At 42.6% G+C, this 20170-nt stretch overlaps 1 protein-coding gene across 1 annotated transcript in view; it reads left to right on the forward strand.

Annotated features, from left to right (window-relative positions):
* INSC (INSC spindle orientation adaptor protein) overlaps positions 1–20170 on the forward strand; it is a 170335-nt gene that overhangs the window by 124967 nt on the left and 25198 nt on the right. The window contains exon 8 of the mRNA XM_049890510.1: positions 13055–13226. Coding sequence (XP_049746467.1) covers positions 13055–13226 — 172 coding nt within the window. The remainder of the gene's footprint in view (positions 1–13054; positions 13227–20170) is intronic.

Genomic DNA, 20170 nt, shown 5'->3' on the forward strand with positions numbered 1-20170 from the left:
CAGATGGGGTTCCTGGAAGAGTTGTCAGAAGAGCGGTGGGCACCTCTCTCTCCCTGTCAGTTCGTAGGTGGAGCTCTGTTGTTGAGAACCCAGAGTGTGTATGTGTATGTGTGTGTTCATGTGTGTATTGTGCACACGTACATGTGTGTAAATGTGTATGCGTACATGCACAGATCCGTGTGTGTGCGCGCATGCATGCACACGTGTGATATGGAGGTAAGGAGTATCAGGCTCTGCAGGGCAAAATGGTAGTCAAAGCGCAGTCTCCTGGATGTACCCAGAGTAATCTGCTGAGAGCAGAAAATATATAGAAAGTTCATCCTGAACATGGCTCTTGGGCTGGGGAGATGGGAAGCTGTGCCACAGGGAAGATAGGGTTACTCAGGGCACTGGACAAGTTGCAGAGGTGGGTCTTCCAGCCATGGGCACCAACTTTCCCTCGGGCTTCTGCAGTGGGGGGAGTACCAGTTTGGAGTGGAGTGGAGGGAGATTGTTAAGGAGATTGAGAGGATGGTAGAAGGTGTAGGGTTGGGGGCAGACCCACTTCCTGGGAGCAACTTTGCATCGACAACGGGCCAGTCCTTCAAGCACAGAACTGGAAACAGCATTACTGTCCCCTGATAGCAAGTGATGGGTCCTCTGGTCGCACACAGACAAGGAGAGACATGGAAAGGGAAGGCTGGAGAGAAGAGGACGTGGCATGTGGAAGGAAGGTAGATGGAGGGGGAGATAGAAGGACACACATGGATAATGAACATTCAATTTTTAAATGAGTGTTTCATTCCCTCTTGTGTTGCTTTGGAAGTACAAATTGTTTGCAGATTGTGAGAGCTGGGCAGACAGTCTCCTGCTTGTGACCTACTTGAGTATATAGTGATATCTCATTATGCTTTTAATTTTATTTTCCTGATAAATAATGCTTTTGAGCATTTTTCCTGTGCTTATTGGCCATGTGGTTATCTTTTGTGAAATGTCGGACTTTTGCCTATTTTTAAAATGTAGGTTGTATATCTTTTTCTTACTGATTTATAAACTTTAGAAATATATTCTAGATACAAATCCTTTGTCAGATGTATGTATTGAGAATATATATTCTTAGTCTGTGGTTTGCTTTTTCATTGTCTTAATGGTGTCTTTTTTAATTAACAGAAATTCTTACTTTTGATAAAGTCTGATTTATCAATGTTTTCTTTTATAATTAGTGCTTCTTGTGTTCATTTAAAGAAATCTTTGTCTTCCCCAAGATCATGAAGATATTCTCCTATGCTTTCTTCTAGGAGATTTACTGTTTTATCTTTCACATTTAGGTCTATGATCCGTTTCAAATTAATCTTTGTTTTTGCTGTGAACTAGGGTTCAAGGTTCAATTTTTTTCCATAGGCATATCCAATTGAGCCAGCACCATTTTGAAGTAATGGCTTTGTTGTAAATCAAGTGAGGGTATATGTACGTCTGTTTCTGAACTTTCTATTCTGTTTATTTAGTCTTTTTGGCCATCCTTGTGCCCATATGCCACTGTGTGAGTCCCTGTAATTTGTAATAAGTTTTAATGTCTGGTAGTATAAATCCTTCAACTTTGTTCTTCTTCAAGGCTATTTAGAATCAGCTTGTTAATTTCCATAAAAACATGTTTTGGGGTTTTGGTTGGATTTCTTTAAATCCACAAATAAATTTTAGAATAATTGGCATCTTATACAATATAGAATATTCTAATCCATGAACATGATAAATCTCTCCACTTACATACGATGTCTTTAATTTCCCTCAGCCATATTATGAGTTTTCAATGTGGACATCTTGAATGTGTTTTTAAGATTTATTCCTAGATGTGTTTTATACTTATTTTTAGGTATGCTAGTGTGATTTAAAAAAAAAAAAATTTGCAAATTGTTTGTTGCTAATATGTAGAAAATACAATTTTGATATCGTATTCAGAAACCTAGCTAAATTCTATTGTTAATTTTAATAGTGTGTAGATTCCTTTGGATTTTCTGTGTACACCATCATGTCGCCTGCAAATAATGACAATTTTGCTTTTTCAGCCATTATGCTTTTTATTTCTTTTTCTTGTCTTATTGCATTGGCTAGGGCCACCATTACAATGTTAAACGGGATAGTGATAATAGGTATCTCTGCCTTGTTATTGATTTTAGAGAGAAAGCTTTTAACATTTCATTCACTATTTCATCATTAAGTATGACATTACTATCATTTTTAGGATTAGAAAACTGAAGCTCAAAGAAGGCATGTAGACTCATTTTACCAAGTCAGCAGTAGCACAACTGAATTGTAAACCCAAGTTTTTCTATCTCCTAAGGTTGTGCAACTTCCATTGTACTACAGGTGCCTTTAGAACTGTGATTCTCAACCCGGGCAGCCCATTAGAATTACTTAGTGCCAAGACTTCACCCCAGACCTATTAAATTGGAACTTCTGGTGGTGGCACCCAGGCATTTGTAGTTTTGAAAGTTTCCCAGGTGATTCTAGTCATCTGAGAACAGGGCTGAGAATGACTACTCTAAAAGCATTTAGTACAATGGAGCTTGCTCAGTCTTCCATTGCTGGCTTCAGATCCCACTGTGCCTAGCAGTGCTTTGCTGAAATCTTGATATTTTTTATCTCAGCACATTCCTAGTAAGCCTAATCCAAGAGGAAATGAATTTGTTCTTAGTGATCCTTCAATGCCTCTCACAAACACCATTTGTACTCCAGATGCCTTCAAAGCATGTGTTTGACAATCTGCTTTAGGGGAAATTATCTGCTTGACAGGGAAATTGTCTCCATTTGTATTCTTAAATAATTCAATCCTTGATTTCTCTCCACCTAAATAACTCATCTTTGCTTTCTCTGCCAACACATCTCTCTCCCTAACTCACCAGCTTGCCTGCGAAACTCTTTATATGATCCTTTTTACTTACTGTTCCATTCCCTATCACATATTAATACGTGAATTTATCCACTTTACATTTAGCTTTTAATCAAAGATTCTTGTTCGTAATAAAAGAAGTTAATCGTGGTCTGAAATATATTTGTTTGGGAAATAGAATCCTCCTATAGGCCTGTTTTAGTTCTTGTATTTTCTATTGGGCCATCAGGTCTACCCAAAAAAAAAAAAAAAAAAAAACCTGTCGCTGTCAAGTCAGTTCCGACTCATAGTGACCCTATAGCACAGAGTAGAACTGCCCCATAGGATTTCCAGGGAGTGACTGGTGGATTCGAACTGCTGACATTTTGGTTAGCAGCCGAGTGCTTAACCACTGCGCCACCAGGGCTCTGTTAGGTCTAGGTTTACCACCACTCCTTAAAAAAATACCTCATTTTAAAAAGTGAGGCTTCGAGTTCATGGACTTTATCCTGAACCTTGTCCTGATCCATTTTACACTCTGCCTTCAGATCCTGTTTCTGACCCATTAGTCATTTCTTCCATCTGATGCTTTGCCCTGTTGCTTGGCCCCACACTTGTTTTTGCTTCCTTAAGCATGACCCTTACTCACTCTCTGACTCTGACCGAAAAAAAAAAAAAAAAAATTTTTTTTTTTCTTTTGTACTCTGGATGAACAGACCTGTACTGCCTAACTAACCCCTGTGGAGAGTTCCACCCACTTTATGGTTCCCACTTGTCTTGCTTATTTCTGCAGCTGTCAGGTATCCAATTGGGACAGAAGGGTGAAGGAGAAGATTTGGGATCTTTAGGTTATGCTCCCTTTTCCTTGCAGCTGAGTTATCACTGCATTTACATGAATATGTTTATTATGACCCAGAAACCAACTCCTCCACCTTTCTGTAAAAAATTAAACACGCAAAAGGATATGGGAAGTAGCAGACCAGCACCAATGATATATGATGGGCCTTTGTATACTAACCTGTGTCCTTTAGATATTTGCGTAAAAGCCACCTCTGATGCTTTTCCAATAATTAGTAGGAGGACGTTACTCATAAATTTGACATGATGTTTACTGTACACTTCAGGTGCTTTACCTGTGTGGGTTCCACGGTCCCTCTTCTACACTTCATGCTTCCTGCACACCCAGGAAGATCTCAGCATTCAGTAACTCCTTCTGTGCCCAGACCCCAGATGCACCGGCCCTGCTGCCCAGGTAATGGCCAGCAGGGACCATCTTCATCACCACTTGCATCCCCTCCCATGAGGAAAGCCTGGCGCCAGGCCCAGGCCCATCCCACTCCATGTGAAAGCTAATTATCTATAAGTGCTTCCAGCAGCAATTTCTTTAGGGAAGTGAAAGTGCTTTAATTAGATTGTTCTCTTGGCATCATTCAATTTATGGCTGGTGATGAGAAGTGGGTGGCTTGGGGATAAAGCGTTTTGAAGTGGCACCAGTGTTTGAGGAAACTGGCCTTGGGCTGGGCTACTCCTGGGCCCATCATAGGACCCCACTGACCAGGCCCTCTCACCAGCTTTTCCCTCACTTGCCCTCACTGAAGGCTCTTGTGAGGGGAGCACAGGGCAAAGAGTAGGGAGACGAGGACTGGAGTCCCAGCCCTGGCATTAACTTGCTGTGTGGCCTGGCCAATCTCTTCCCCTCCCTAGGCCTCGGTTTCCTCATCCTTCAGCACACACTTCACAAGTTAACTATTGTGTGCCAGGCCTCAGCTGGGCACTGGGAACCTAGAGAAGATTCCCAGTGTAGAGATACCCTGATAAGTGCAAGGAGGAAGTCTCTGGGTGGTACAAATGGTTAATGCACTTGGCTGTTAACCGAAATGTTGGAAGTTTGAATCCACCCAGAGGAAACTTGGAAGAAAGGCCTGGCAATCTAATTCTGAAACATCAGCCATTGAAAAACTTATTAAGCACAGACTTCTCTGACAAATGGGTCGTCATGAATCAGAATTGACTCCACAGCAACTGGGTGTTTTTAGTGGCAGAACAGGCATGAAAACTGATAAGGACAATCCAAAGCAGTAAGTGCCATACTTGAGGTTGGATCAGAGCTGCTGACACGGTGAGGGATATGGAGGTCAACCTGGGCTGGTGGTAGCTTGCTGGCAGCAGGCTAAGTGGCATGTCAACAGCATCAAAGCCAACATCCAGGGAAACTGGCCTAAATGACAGACTACTAAATAGAAAAATGGGCAAACCACATGAACAGACAACTCATAGAAGAAGAAATCCAAATGGCAAAACAAGGGAGAATGAAAGCATATGATAAGACTCTCAACCTCATTAGTAAGTGGAGACATGCAAATTAAATTAAAATTTTATACTTGTCAAATTGGCAGAAATTTAAAAGTCTAAGAATACGAAGTGTTGGCAGGGATATGGAGTTAGGTGAGTTTATACACTGCTGTGGGAATATAAACTGCTACAATCATTTTGCAGAACAATTTGGCAATACCAGTGAAGTTAAAGATGTGCAGATTCTATGACTTAGGAATTTCACTTCTAAATTTAGACCCCTAGAGAAACTGGCACATGTGCACCAGAAGACATTTAGAAGAATATTTATAGCAGCTCTGTTTATTATAGCAAAATCTGGGAATCAACTCAAACGCCCATTGAAAAGAGAATGCATAAATTAACTGTGGTAGAGTTATACGATGAAATACTATACAACAGTGAAAATAAACTACAGCTACATGCAACAAGAGGGAGTTCCACAAACATAACATTGACTGTATGATACCATTAATGTCAAGTTCAAAACCTTGAAAAAGTGAACAATATATGCATGTAATAAAACTCAAAAGAAAACCAAGGGATAGCCACAACAAAATTCAGGGTAATGGCCCATTCAACAGGGGAAAGCAGAGGGCTGAGATCAAGAATGGCACGCAGGGGGCTTGACTGGTTTCATTTTATTTCAAAACCTGGATATTAGGCATACACATATACACATATAGGTGTTCATTTTATTATTTTTATACCTTAAACATTTGCTACGTATGCATTCAGATATGTGTTTGTGAGTGTGTGTGTATATGTATGTGTATATATATATATGTATGTGTGTGTATATATATATGTATGTGTGTGTATATATATATACATATATATACAGTAGCCCCCCGCCCCCCACCCCTTATCCATGGTTTCAGTTTCCTGTGGTCTACTACACAGTCTCAAAATGTTAAATGAGTACTGTGATGAAATCTTGCACCATCCCACTCTGGGGACCATACTCCATTTGCATAAGTTTTATTATGTAATATTGTTATAATTGTTCTATTTTATTATTATCTGTTGTTGTTAATCTCTTACTGTAACTAATTTATAAATTAAGTTTTGCCATAGGTATGTTTGTATAGGACAAAATATAGTATACGTAGGGTTTGGTATGTTTGTGGCATCCCCAGGGGTCTTGGAATGTATACCCCACAGATAAGTGTACACATATATACGTGTATGTGTGTGTGTATATATATATATATATACACAGTTACTAACGGAGCCCTGTTGGCGAAGTGGTTAAGAGCTCAGACTGCTAACCAAAGGTCAGCAGTTTGAATCTACCAGCCGCTCCTTGGAAACCCTATGGGATGGTTCTACTCTGTCCTATAGGGTCGCTATGAGTTGGAATTGACTCAATGGCACACAACAACAACAAATACTAAGAACAACAAATTATATATATATATATATAATATGCACATACAGACACACATACACACACATATAATTTGTTGTTGTTAGTTGCCATCGAGTTCATTTCCGGCTCATGGCGACCCCAGTACAAAGGAGAACTGCCCCATAGGGTTTTCAAGGCTGTGAACTTTTGAAAGCAGATCTCCAGGCCCTTCCTCCAGAGCACCTCTGGGTGAGTCTGAACTGCCAACCTAACCTTTCGACTAGTAGTCAAGTACTTAATCATTTGTGCCACCCAAGGACATATGTATATGTTGCTGATGTTAGATGAATCTTGGCTAAAAACAGAGAATACTGGAAAGATGTTTACCTATGTTTCATTGACTGCACAAAAGGATTCGACTGTGTGGACCATAACAAAATATAGATAATGTCACAAAAAATGGGAATTCCAGAGCACTTAATTGTGCTCATGAGGAACCTGTACATAGACCAAGAGGCATCATTTGAAAAGAACAAGATACCGTGTGGTTTAAAATCAGGAATGGTATGCATCAGGGTTGCATCCTTTTACCATACTTACTCAATCTGTATGTTGAGCCAATAATCTGAGAAGCTGGGCTGTATGAAGAAGAATGTGGCATCAGGATTGGAGGAAGACTCATTAACAACCCGCATTATGCAGATGACCACACCTTCTTTGCTGAAAGTGAAGAGGACTCAAAGCACTTTCTGATGAAGATCAAAGACTACAGCCTACAGTATGGATTAAGCCTCAACATAAAGAAGATAAAAATCCTCACAACTGGGCCAATAAGCAACATCATGATAAATGGAGAAAAGTTTTAAGTTGTCAAGGATTTCATTTTGCTTGGATGCATGATCAATGCCTATGGAAGCAGCAGTCAAGAAATCAAACAATGTATTGAATTGGGCAAATCTGCTGCAATGTTGCTAGGTGCCATTGAGTTGGTTCCAAATCATAGAGACCCTATGTACCACTGAAGGAAACACTGCCTGGTCCTTCACCATGCTCACAATCATTGTTATGCTTGAGCCCATTGTTGCAGCTACTGTGTCAATCCATCTCATTGAGGGTCTTCCTCTTTTCTGCTGACCCTGTACTTCACCAAGCATGATGTCCTTCTCCAGGGACTGATCCCTCCTGAGAACATGTCCAAAGTATGTGAGACATAGTCTTGCCATCCTTGCTTCTAAGGAGCATTCTGGTTGTACTTCAGTCCATGATATATTCAATATTTTTCACAATTACCACAATTCAAAGGTGTCGATTCTTCTTCGGTCATCCTTATTGTCCAGCTTTGGCATGAATATGATGCAATTGAAAATATCATGGCTTGGGTCAGCTGCACCTTAGTCTTCAAGGTGACATCTTTGCTTTTCAACACTTTAAAGAGGTCCTTTGGAGCAGATTTGCCCAATGCAATGCATCTTTTGATTTCTTGACTGCTACTTCCATGGGTGTTGATTGTGGATCCAAATAAAATGAAATCCTTGACAACTTCAATCTTTTCTCCAATTATTATTATGTTGCTTATTGGTCAAGTTGTGAGGATTTTTGCTTTCTTTATATTGAGATGTAATCCACACAGAAGGCTGTGGTCTTTGATCTTCATCAGTAAGTGCTTCAAGTCCTCTTCACTTTCAGCAAGCAAGGTTGTGTCATCAGCATAACACAAGTTGTTAATGAGTCTTCCTCCGATCCTGATGCCCCATTCTTCTTCATATAACCCAGCTTCTCAGATTATTTGCTCAGCATACAGGTTGAATAAGTATGGTGAAATGTTACAACTCTGACGCACAGCTTTCCTGACTTTAAACCACACAGTGTCCCCTTGTTCTGTTCGAGCAACTGCCTCTTGATCTATGTAAAGGTTCCTCATGAGCACAATTTAGTGTTCTGGAATTCCCATTCTTTACAATGTTATCCATAGTTTGCTATGATCCACACAGTCAAATGCCTTGCATAGTCCGAGAGGTCTGTTGCAATAGACCTCTTAAACGTGTTGAAAATCTAAGATGTCACTTTGAGGACTAAGGTGCACCTGACCCAAGCCATGGTATTTTCAATTGCCTCATATGAATGTGAAAGCTGGACAATGAATAAGGAAGACTGAAGAAGAACTGATGCATTTGAATTATGGTGTTGATGAAAAATATTGAATATACCATGGACTGCCAGAAGAACAAACAAGTCTATACTGGAAGAAGTACAGCTGGAGTGCTGTTTGGATGTGAGGACAGAGAGACTTCGTCTCATGTACTTTGGACATGTTATCAGGAGGGATTAGTCCCTGGAGAAGGACATCATGCTTGGTAATGTAGAGGATCAACAAAGAACAGGAAGACTCTTGATGAGATGGATTGACACAGTGGTTGCAATACTGCGTGAAACATAGGAACAGTTGTGAGAATGGCACAGGGCTGGGCACTGTTTTGTTCTGTTGAATATAGGGTCACTGTAAGTCAGAACTGATTCAATGCCACCTAACAACAACAACAACACATACACACACACATATATATACACTCTCTTGAAGGGATGATATATTTCATCATTAATAAATTGCCAAAAAATATCTGAGGCATAAAAAAAAAAGAGGAGAACAAGAGAATCATTCATGGCATAAGTAGACAGGCCTCCACAGATCCTCTTCTGTAGGAAAGCAAAGGGCAGAGAAAGGATCAGTGTCCACATCCAGCTAGAGTCACTTACAGGAATCTGGGGAATTTTTGTTCCTCTGCTGGCTGTTTCGCCAGTGCTTCCCTTTGCTCAAGAGGTCCCCTCATCTGGAATGCCATGCATCTGCCTTTACTCATCTACAGTGTGTCCTCAAGTCTTAGCTCAAGCTTTACTCTGTTACATTTATTCTCTACTTGCTGAAAGTCTAATATATGTCAGGAGCACCACATTAGAGAATCACATGGCAGTAGTCTCAGACTCAAAGGAAACATATGTGGAAACAGGTGCCTGGGGACTGTCTGTGATAAACCTATCTGGATGTGCTTAATAAAAGGCAGCAACTTGATGGTACATAAAAACCAGCTGTGGACCTTATTAAAAAGCAGATTTCCACCCCACCCCAGAGATTCTGATCGAGTAGGCCTGGGTGGGACACAGGACTCAGCTTTTAAGAAACCCTCAGGTGAAGTTGATGCAGCTGGTTCACAGAACCCATATGGAGAAACAGGGCCCTTTAGTGTGATTGTGATCATTAAGGTTGTGTGTCAACTTGGCTGGACCTTGATTCTCAGTAGTATAATGATGCAATCACTTCCATGATGAGATCAGATATAATGTGATCACCTCCATGATGGGGTCTCCTGTGAGCAGCCAGTGAATTGAAAGGGAGTTTCATTGGGGGTGTGAACTGCATCCAGTATAGGTGGACTTTCTGGCAAGGGCTCACAGGCTTTTGCTCACTCTGGATCCTGCAGCTGGCTCCTGTTCATCTGATCTCTGGTTCTTGGGACTTGAGCTAGCAGTTTACTTGCAGTCTTGCCTGCCAGTCTTGGGTTCACCATTCCCTGTGGCTACATGAATCAGGAGAAGTCTCCACCTGACCTATAGATTTGGGGTGTTCCAGCCTCTACAACTTTTTGAGCCATTTCCTTGATATAAATTTCTTTGTATAGATATTTATACACTTACTGGTTTTATGTCTCTAGACAAACTGTTTTTCACCACATTAACAAACTGGTTAATCCACCCCTGCTCTTCTACTTTATGTAATGATTGTCTATGGGTATGAGTTACCTCACCCACTGCAGGGGGCAGTCTTCTCTGGCTCACCTCTGTATACTCTCGCACTAGCACAAGGCCTGGCACATGCTGGGTGGGTTTGCAGAGCAGCATTCTGGGTTGAGGAGCAGGGCTGGGACTCAGTCAGGACTTGGGTGGCATCAGGTCCTTGGGGATGACCAACTCTAGGTGTTCAGACTGGCCTACCTCTGAGCATGTGTCAGGAAGCGGGGAAGGATACTGGTTTGAGTATGACCAGCATCCCCAACTGGGTCAGGGAGCAGGGAAGCAACCTTGTCTTCATCCAAGATGAGACAGTTGTTGTTAGTTGCCATTGAGTCATCTCCAACTCGTGGTGACCTTTTGTATAACAGAATGAATATTGCTCAGTCCTACACGCTCTTCATGATTGTTGGGAATCAGACAATGTTCTGTTGTTATCCATAGAGTTTTCAGTGGCTAATTTTTGGAAATAGATTTCCAGAGCTTTCTTCTTAGTCTATCTTAGTATGGCAGCTCCATTGAAACCTGTTCACCATGGATGACCTTGCTGGTATTTGAAACACTGGTGGCATAGCTTCTAGCATCATAGCAACACACAAGCCACCAGAGTGTGACAAACTGACGTGAGAGTGGTGGAAGATGAAATTAGGAACACTGAATTGATTAGAGACCCTGTAACTCCTTAGCAACAGCCTTGGTCCGTGCTGGCGGGAGAAAAAGTGATGAAGGCCAGACAGGCCTGAGAGGTTTCTTATGTTGTCAATAGAGCTCCTTCCTGTTTCTAGGCCCAGAACAGCCCCCCTTCCCTTCCCTCAGCCCACATGAAGTGAGGCCTATCTCTGAGGGCCTATCAGTCAAATACCTGGCATGAATCCAGCCCTGTCAGGGCTGCCTGGCTGCTGTTTTTTTCCCTTTAATGAAGCACATCCAGGTGACTTTTATTGCGGACAGTTCCCCAGGCTCCTGTTTTCACATTTGTCTCCTTTTGAGTCTGAGATGGCCAAAGGCTTTTGCAGTTAATGGACCTTATAGCTCCCAAGAGCTATTTAAGGGAGGCACACAGACTCAGTGCCAATAATTAGTCAAATGAAACACAGGCCTCTGGAGAGCCACTGGAGCTGAGTGGCAGGAAGTGAGGGCATAGAGATAGGTGCCCTAGGCCTGTGGTGGGTGTGAGGAGCATCTAGACAGGCCTCTCCTCAATTCTCCTCTCCCTGGTTCTTCCCAATCCCATCCCTGCCTTCCACTCCTAAGCTGAAAAGGGCTGCTTGGCGCTTGGTGACTGGGTATTCAGGGTGGGTAGTGTCCTGGGGCATCTAGGGGGCTGCTGAGCTAACCTTGACAAGTTACAACTCACCCGACCCCTTTTCTCCAAAAAAAGTCTAATCTACTGACCCTTAATGGAGACTGACATCTGAGCTCAGGTGTGACTTTTCAGAAGGCCATATAATGTTGTGTTCAAATCCGTGAGCTTTGAAGCCAGATCATTTGGGTTTAAGAATTTTGAAGTTTGTGAACTGAAGCAAGCCGATTAATCTATCTGTGTCTTAGTTTCCTCATCCGTAAAACGGGGATAATGATAATACCAATCTCAGAAGGTTATTGTAAAAATTAAATGATATAACCATATATGTACAGTACTTCAGTTGGCGCCTGGCACACTGGGAACATGCGATAAGCATAAGTTATTATTATTCCGTATGAGGGCAGTGGTGGTTCAGTGATAGAACTTGCCTTCCCTGTGGGAAACCCGGGTTCCATTCCCAGCCAATTCACCTCCTGTGGAGCCACCACCTGTCCCTCAGTGGTGGATTGAGTGTTGCTATGACGCTGAACAGGTTTCAGTGGAGCTTCCAGACTAAGACAGTCTAGGAAGAAAGGCCCGGTGATCTACTTCCGAAAATCGGTCAATGAAAACACTATGGATCACAATGGTTCCATCCGCAGCTGATCATGCAGATCGCACAGGACCAGGCACTGTTTCCGTCTGTTGTGCTTGGGGTTTCCACAAGTCAGGGATCAATTTGATGGCAGCTAACAACAACAACGACAATTATTATTCCAGGAGCAGCTCCAAGTGGGGCAGAGCTGGGAAACTGGAGTCTGTATCTGGCATTCACATCCCACTACGCACAGGTTTGCTCCTTTCAGGTTGGGCAGAGAGAGCAGGGTTTCCAGGGAAGCATCCCTCTTTTTAAGGGGGAGGATGGTAGAGGACAAGATGGGGAAGGAAAGATGTTGAGCTCAGCATGCCGTTAAGTCCAAGGAAGGGAGGAGCAAACCAACATTTCTTGAGCATCTCTTTTGGACCAGCCGTTGCCTGCTTTATCTCCTTTAATCCACCAACACCCATTGATGGATAAGGAAACAGAGTTTCAGAGAGGCTAAGTGACTAATGCTAAGTCATTTAGCGAGAGGGAGCCAGGATTAGAGCTCAGGTTGTGAGATTTCTAAGTGACTCTTCTTTCCACTACATTTTGCTGTGGTGGATGATCAGGGTCTAGCTCCTGGACACTTGGCTGGATATCTTCTATCCAGGAAGCCATGGGAGGTCATTGCTCTCTGCTGAAGCCAAAGGACAGGCATCCAGGTTGCCCCTGGTGCCACACTGGGTCCTGGCCTATTTTGGAAATCCAAGACTGGGCCATGTTGGGGTGGGAGGACTTAAGTCTCTGTCTCATTACTCCCATGAGCAGTGGTGCTCTCCCAGGATGCACACAGAAACTCCCTCTCTCTGACTGCAGGTGGATGGTGTTCTGTGCTTGGCTGACATCCTGACTGACGATAGCCACCCAGAGGCCACACGGGCTGAGGCTGCAGCTGTGGTTGCCCAGGTCACATCCCCACACCTGCCCTTCACCCAGCACCTCAGCAGCTTCCTGGAAAGCATGGAGGAGATCGTGACAGCCCTCATCAGTGAGTCGTCTAGTGGGAGGGGACCACTGGGTGAGAGAACCAAGTCAGAGTTGTCTTTGGGAAGGGCCAGGAAGTTCTGCCCATTGTACTCCCAACATTTCCTTGTAGATGACCACACTGGCTGAAATCCCACCCTTAAAGTAGCACCATCGGGGTTTGAAGAACTCTATTGCCAAGAGTCTCCTAATAAAATGCAGGCAGCCCTCTGAGAAGCGCCTTAAATTGTGGTCAGGTTGAGATTAATTGGCCTTTCACAATGGAGTTGGGACAAGCCTCAGGGCGGCAAATCTTCTCTGAGATTTTGAGGTTCAGATCCTTGACCAGAGAGACTCTGTTGGGCTTTGTTCTTTAAGCTTCAAGTTTATTGCACTCGGTGAATCTGACAGCAGTGACAGGGGCAAGTGGCTTCTCAGAGCGCACCAGCTCACCACAACCTGCTGCCTGAAATCCCTCCACAAAAGCATGAGAGCTTTGACTCTTTCTTCTAAGTTTCTTCTTCAGACATAAGCACTCCTGGCAGAATTGTAGCCGGATATCTAGGATATACTGTTCCTCCAGCTTTCCTTTGAAAAATTGCAGAAACTAGAAGGACTATCTGGATAAAAATCCTCAGGAAACTTGCTTTTCAAACCATTTCCTTTCTTTTAATAATGCTGGTGGTGCTTTGTGTTTCTACTTCTAGCCCTATCTCTGTCTCTATATTCCTATCTTGTTGAAAATGAATGGAAATTATAGATCAGCTCGTAGAGTCACCAAACCAGGGCTGGGGAGATCTGGAATAGCTTAAATGTAGAGACAGCCTAGAGCACTGGATTAGGAGTCAGGACACTCAGGTTTGGGTCCTGAATTTTCATTCATCCATTCAACAAATAGCTGTTGACCGGGAACTTTGTGCAGGCATTGTGTGGGGTTCTGACACCTGCTTGCCACATCGTTTTGTGAAGCTCACTTTCCAATTTTCCTATTATATTAAACAAGGGATTGGGACCATTGTCTCTAAGGGCACTTCTAGCTCTACAATTTTAAGATCTGTAAACTCTTTGCACATAGGCAACATCAGTTAAGTTGACTTTATTGCTGATTCCTGTCACTAGGGTGGTGGCACCCACAGACCAGGCTGGGTGAAATCAATTTTTCAACACTCATATTTATTCAAAATTTTGGAAACACAGAAGCCAGTAGCTGGAAGTTTTGGTTGGCGGGAACTCAAGAGACCATAAAGTTCAATGTCCACTCTTTACAAGAGAAGAAACCTAGGCCTACAGAGGTTGAGGAACTTTCTCAAGTACAGAAGACAGTGTCAAGGTTCACTTATGCTAGGAGTCCCATACTCAAAATACCCACAAGAGCCATGTAGGAAACATAAATGAATTGCAGAGGGCCAGATGAAAAAAGAAAATAAAGGTTTGGATCTGCGTGGAACTGAAAAGCATATGCATTGACCATATGGGGGCGGCAACTAATTCTAGTAGATAGTTGCCATGTAGGAAAGACCCAGAATTTCAAAGATGAGCCAAAAATCTTAAATTTTCTAGAAAAACCTTCCAATTTATAAATGTTAGCAAGTAATCAAGCAAATGAACCAAAACATACATAGTCCAAACGACTTTTTACTATTGCATCATACCTATTACTACTTCTTTGTCCAGGCTGGACTTCTCCCTGAAGGTGAGGAGTCTCCCTATATATTTTATCCGGATGAAGATGCATTGTGGAGTCCACTCAGACTCAGCAGATAAGCAATATCTTCTGGGCGGGAAGCCAGACCTCTGTTCTTTGGTGGGAAATGGCCTCCAATTTCTTGCCATTCCCTGGAAATATTTATAAATGAGTCACTGGAATCCTCAATTTAATCTTCCTAACACACTCCGGGTGATTCGGATTATACTTCTTATAAATGTGCACTGAAATTAAAAGGCACTTAGATAGTTGTGTTAATAATCGCTGTGTTGGCAGCAATGGCCACTTCTGCATGAGAATGAGAGTGGGTGTTGGGACCCAGACAAAATCTCTCAGCAAAATGGTCCAACGAGTCACATGATCTCACTGCAAGCCCTGGCTCTAGAGAGGTAGCCTGGAGGGGGCTGGCTAACCCCAGTAGTTCCCCAGAAATCAAAGTATCAGGCAGGCATTCACTGGACAAGGGGATCACAAAACCAAATCAAACCAAGCCCATTGCCGTTGAGTCGATTCCGACTCATAGCCACCCTGTAGGACAGAGTAAAACTGCCCCCATAGTGTTTCCAAGGAGCAGCTGCTGAATTTGAACTGCCAACTTTTTGTTTAGCAGCTGTAGCTCTTAACTATTGAGCCACCAGGGCTCCAAAGGGAATCATTGTTGTCGTTAGGTGCTGTCAAGTTGGTTCCAACTCATAGTGACCCTATGCACAACAGAACGAAACACTGCCCAGTCCTGAGCCATCCTTACAGTCGTTGTTATGCTTGAGCTCATTGTTGCAGCCACTGTGTCAATCTACCTGGTTGAGGGTCTTCCTCTTTTCCTCTGAACCTGTACTCTGCCAAGGATGATGTCCTTCTCCAGGGACTGATCCTGACAACATGTTCAAAGTATGTAAGACGCAGTCTCACCATCCTTGCTTCTAAGGAGCATTCTGGTTGTACTTCTTCCAAGACAGATTTGTTCATTCTTTTGGCAGTCCATGGTATGTTCAATATTCTTCTCCAAAACCACAATTCAAAGGCGTCAATTCTTCTTCCGTCTTCCTTATTCATTGTCTAGCTTTCACATGCATATGAGTGATTGAGAATACCATGGCTTGGGTCAGGCGTACCTTAGTCCTCAAGGTGACTTCTTTGCTCTTCAACTCTTTAAAGAGGTCCTTTGCAGCAGATTTACCAAATGCAATGCATCTTTTGATTTCCTGACTGCTGCTTCCATGGGTGTTGATTGTGGATCCAAGTAAAATGAAATCCTTGACAACTTCAATCTTTTCTCCGTTTATCATGGTGTTGCTCATTGGTCCCGTTGTGAGGATTTTTGTTTTCTTTGTGTTGAGGTGTAATCCATACTGAAGGGTGTGGCCTTTGATTTTCATTATTAAGTGCTTCAAGTCCTCTTCACTTTCAGCAAGCAAGGTTATGTCAGCTGCATAACGCAGGTCGTTAATGAGTCTTCCTCCAATCCTGATGCCCCATTCTTCTTCATATACTCCAGCTTCCCATATTATTTGCTCAGCATACAGATTAAATAGGTATGGTGAAAGAATACAACCCTGACACACACCTTTCCTGACTTTAAACCGATCAGTATCCCCTTGTTCTGTCCAAATAACTGCCTCTTGATCTATGTAAAGTTTCCTCATGAGCACAATTAAGTGTTCTGGAATTCCCGTTCTTTGCAATGTTATCCGTAATTTGTTATGATCCGCACAGTTGAATGCCTTTGCATAGTCAATAAAACACAGGTAAACGTCCTTCTGGTATTCTCTACTTTGAGCCAGGATCCATCTGTCAGCAGCAATGATATCCCTGGTTCCACGTCCTCTTCTGAAACTGGTCTGAATTTTTGGCAGTTCCCTGTCAATATCCTGCTGCAGCCGTTTTTGAATGATCTTCAGCAAAATTTTGCTTGCGTGTGATATTAATGATATTGTTTTATAATTTCCACATTCGGTTGGATCTCCTTTCTTGGGAATAGACATAAATAGGGATCTCTTCCAGTCAGTTGGCCAGGAAGCTGTCTTCCGTATTTCTTGGCATAGACGAGTGCACACCTCCAGCGCTGCATCTGTTTGTTGAAACATCTCAACTGATATTCCATCAATTCCTGGAGCCTTGTTTTTCACCAATGCCTTCAGAGTACTTTGGGCTTCTTCCTTCAGTACCATCGGTTCCTGATCACATGCCACCTCTTGAAATGGTTGGACATCGACTAATTCTTTCTGGTACAATGACTCTGTGTATTCCTTCCATCTTCTTTTGATGCTTCCTGCATCATTTAATATTTTCCCCATAGAATCCTTCAGTATTGCAGCTGGAGGCTTGAATTTTTTCTTCAGTTCTTTCAGCTTGAGAAACGCCAAGTGTGTTCTTCCTTTTTGGTTTTCCATCTCCAGCTCCTTGCACATGTCATTATAATACTTTACTTTCTCTTCTCAAGCCGCCCTTTGAAATCTTCCATTCAGTTCTTTTACTTCATCAATTCTTCCTTTTGCTTCCTCCGACATCCATCTTGGTGTTTTCTTTCTTTCCTGTCTTTTCAGTGGCCTCTTGCTTTCTTCATGGATGATGTCCTTGATGTCATTCTACAACTTGTCTGGTCTTTGGTCACTAGTGTTCAATGCGTCAAATCTATTCTTCAGATCATCTCTAAATTCAGATGGGATATACTCAAAGCCATATTTTGGCTCTTGTGGACTTGCTCTGATTTTCTTCAGTTTCAGCTTGAACTTGCATGTGAGCAATTGATGGTCTGTTCCACAGCCGGCCCCTGGCCTTGTTCTGACTGATGATATTGAGCTTTTCCATTGTCTCTTTCCACAGATGTAGTCAATTTGATTTCTGTGTGTTCCATCTGGCGAGGTCCATGTGTATAGTCGCCGTTTATGTTGGTGAAAGAAGGTATTTGCAATGATGAAGCCATTGGTCTTGCAAAATTCTATCATTTGATCTCTGGCATTGTTTCTATCACCAAGGCCATATTTTCCAACTACTGATCCTTCTTCTTTGTTTCCAACTTTCCCATTCCAATCACCAGTAATCATCAACGCATCTTGGTTGCATGTTCAATCAATTTCGTACTGCAGCAGCTGATAAAAATCTTCTATTTCTTCATCTTTGGCCCTAGAGGTTGGTGTGTAAATTTGAATAATAGTTGTATTAACTGGTCTTCCTTGTAGGTGTATGGATATTATCCTATCACTGACAGCGTTGTACTTCAGGATAGATCTTGGAACGCTTTTTTTGATGATGAATGCAACACCATTCCTCTTCAAGTTGTCATTCCCAGCATAGTAGACTATATGATTGTCCAATTCAAAATGGCCAGTACCAGTCCATTTCAGCTGACTAATGCCTAGGATATCAATGTTTATGTGTTCCATTTCGTTTTTGACAATTTCCAATTTTCCGAGATTCAAACTTCGTACATGCCAGGTTCCGATTATTAATAGATGTTTGCAGCTGTTTCTTCTCATTTTGAGTCGTGCCACATCAGCAAATGAAGGTCCTGAAAGCTTTACTCCATCCACGTCGTTAAGGCCAACTCTACTTTGAGGAGGCAGCAGTTCCCCAGTCATCTTTTGAGTGCCTTCCAACCTGGGGGGCTCATCTTCCAGCACTATATCAGACAATGTTCTGCTGCTATTCATAAAGTTTTCACTGGCTAAAGCTATTCAGCAGTAGACTGCTGGGTCCTTCTTCCTAGTCTGTCTTAGTCTGGAAGCTCAGCTGAAATCTGTCCTCCATGGGTGACCCTCCTGGTATCTGAATACTGGTGGCATAGCTTCCAGCATCACAGCAACATGCAAGCCCCCACAGTACAACAAACTAACAGACACGTGGGGGAAAGGGAATCATAGAGTTCTTAATTCCTTGGCTAATCTGTTGTCTGGCTCTTGGGTGGTTAGATCAAGATTCTGAATTGTTTAGTGATTATACCTGGTCTGTGGGGTGTAGTGCTGCCCAGATGCAGGCATTGCCCTCCTAGTAGGATTGAAATGTAGGTCCATGAGAGCATCATTGGGAATGAGTCAAAGAGGTCCAGAGCCAAGAGGTAGGTAGCCTGGAGTACAGAAAGAATGGGGATTTTGGAATTGGGCAGACCTTAATTTGATTCTAGGCCTTAAACATTACTGGCCATTGACACTGGGTAAGTCGCTTAACATTTGAATCTTTAGCTCCTTCATCTAGAAAATTGTGATAAAAAATTGGGTTGCTGAGGATTAAATGGCTTAAGGTACAACCAGGGCTTTGAACCGGTTCTTTTTATTTCAACCCCCTGCTGGGAACTTGCACTTGGATCCCAGATATATGGAATTAGAATCTATAATTTAACAGTCTCCAGGTAATTCTTATGTAAAACTTACTGGGAACTTGTTAAAAACGCAAATTCTCAGCAGGGCTTGTTAGAAATGCAAATTCTCAACAGGGGTTTGAACCGAAAATAATCAGTTCAAATCCCTGCATATAGCAGTGACTGGTGCAAGGTGAAGGCTTGATAAATGGTAGCTGCTACTTTTCTGAGTCTCAGCTTCCATATCTGTAGTGGAGACAGTAATTTTCTATTTGAGGGTGCTCAGAATTTAACAGAACAGTGCAAGGCACACTGCAGGAGTTCGACTAATGTTATTTTCTGCCCCATTGTAGGTAGGGACCAGTAATTACATTCACTGCAAGATGCCCAGAGCTGGGTAGTTAGCTCAGTTATCAGACCCTGGAAGTATACTCTTTGTCTAAAGACAAGAACTAGGGACCAGGATAGAATGTAGTTTACCTCTGTCTCCTGAAATTTCTTTCTTTCCTGGGGCTATTTTCCTGAAGTGTGGCATCTCTTCCTGTGGTTTTATAGAAGTATTATCAGTTGAGAAGACCTAGAACTGGAAGCATCTTGACTGTTGGTCAAGTTCAAGCTGAGAATTAGAAGTCAGAGGCATAGTCCTTTGGGATGAGGGTGAGGGAACAGCGCTATGGACAGAGCCCTTTTATGCTCCCTCCTGCAGCCAAAGTCCATTGCAGGTCAGGTGGGCCCATGGGGTAATGTGTTAGGTATTGAAAGGTTGGGGGAGCAACTTTCCTCAAAGACTCTCAATACAATTACAGATTTAAGTGGAGGAATTTGGTTGGTCTGAGACAGACCTTGACATTCTGGGGCTTGGCATAGGATTTTCCTACAGCCAGAATATTTTTACCCTGGGACCAAAACCAGGGCTTCGAACCAGTTCGTTCTGGTTCAAACCCCTGCTGAGAACTTGCTTTTCTAACAA

This window comes from Elephas maximus, chromosome 7, assembly GCF_024166365.1.
Source record: "Elephas maximus indicus isolate mEleMax1 chromosome 7, mEleMax1 primary haplotype, whole genome shotgun sequence".
NCBI classification, from domain to species: Eukaryota; Metazoa; Chordata; class Mammalia; order Proboscidea; family Elephantidae; genus Elephas; species Elephas maximus.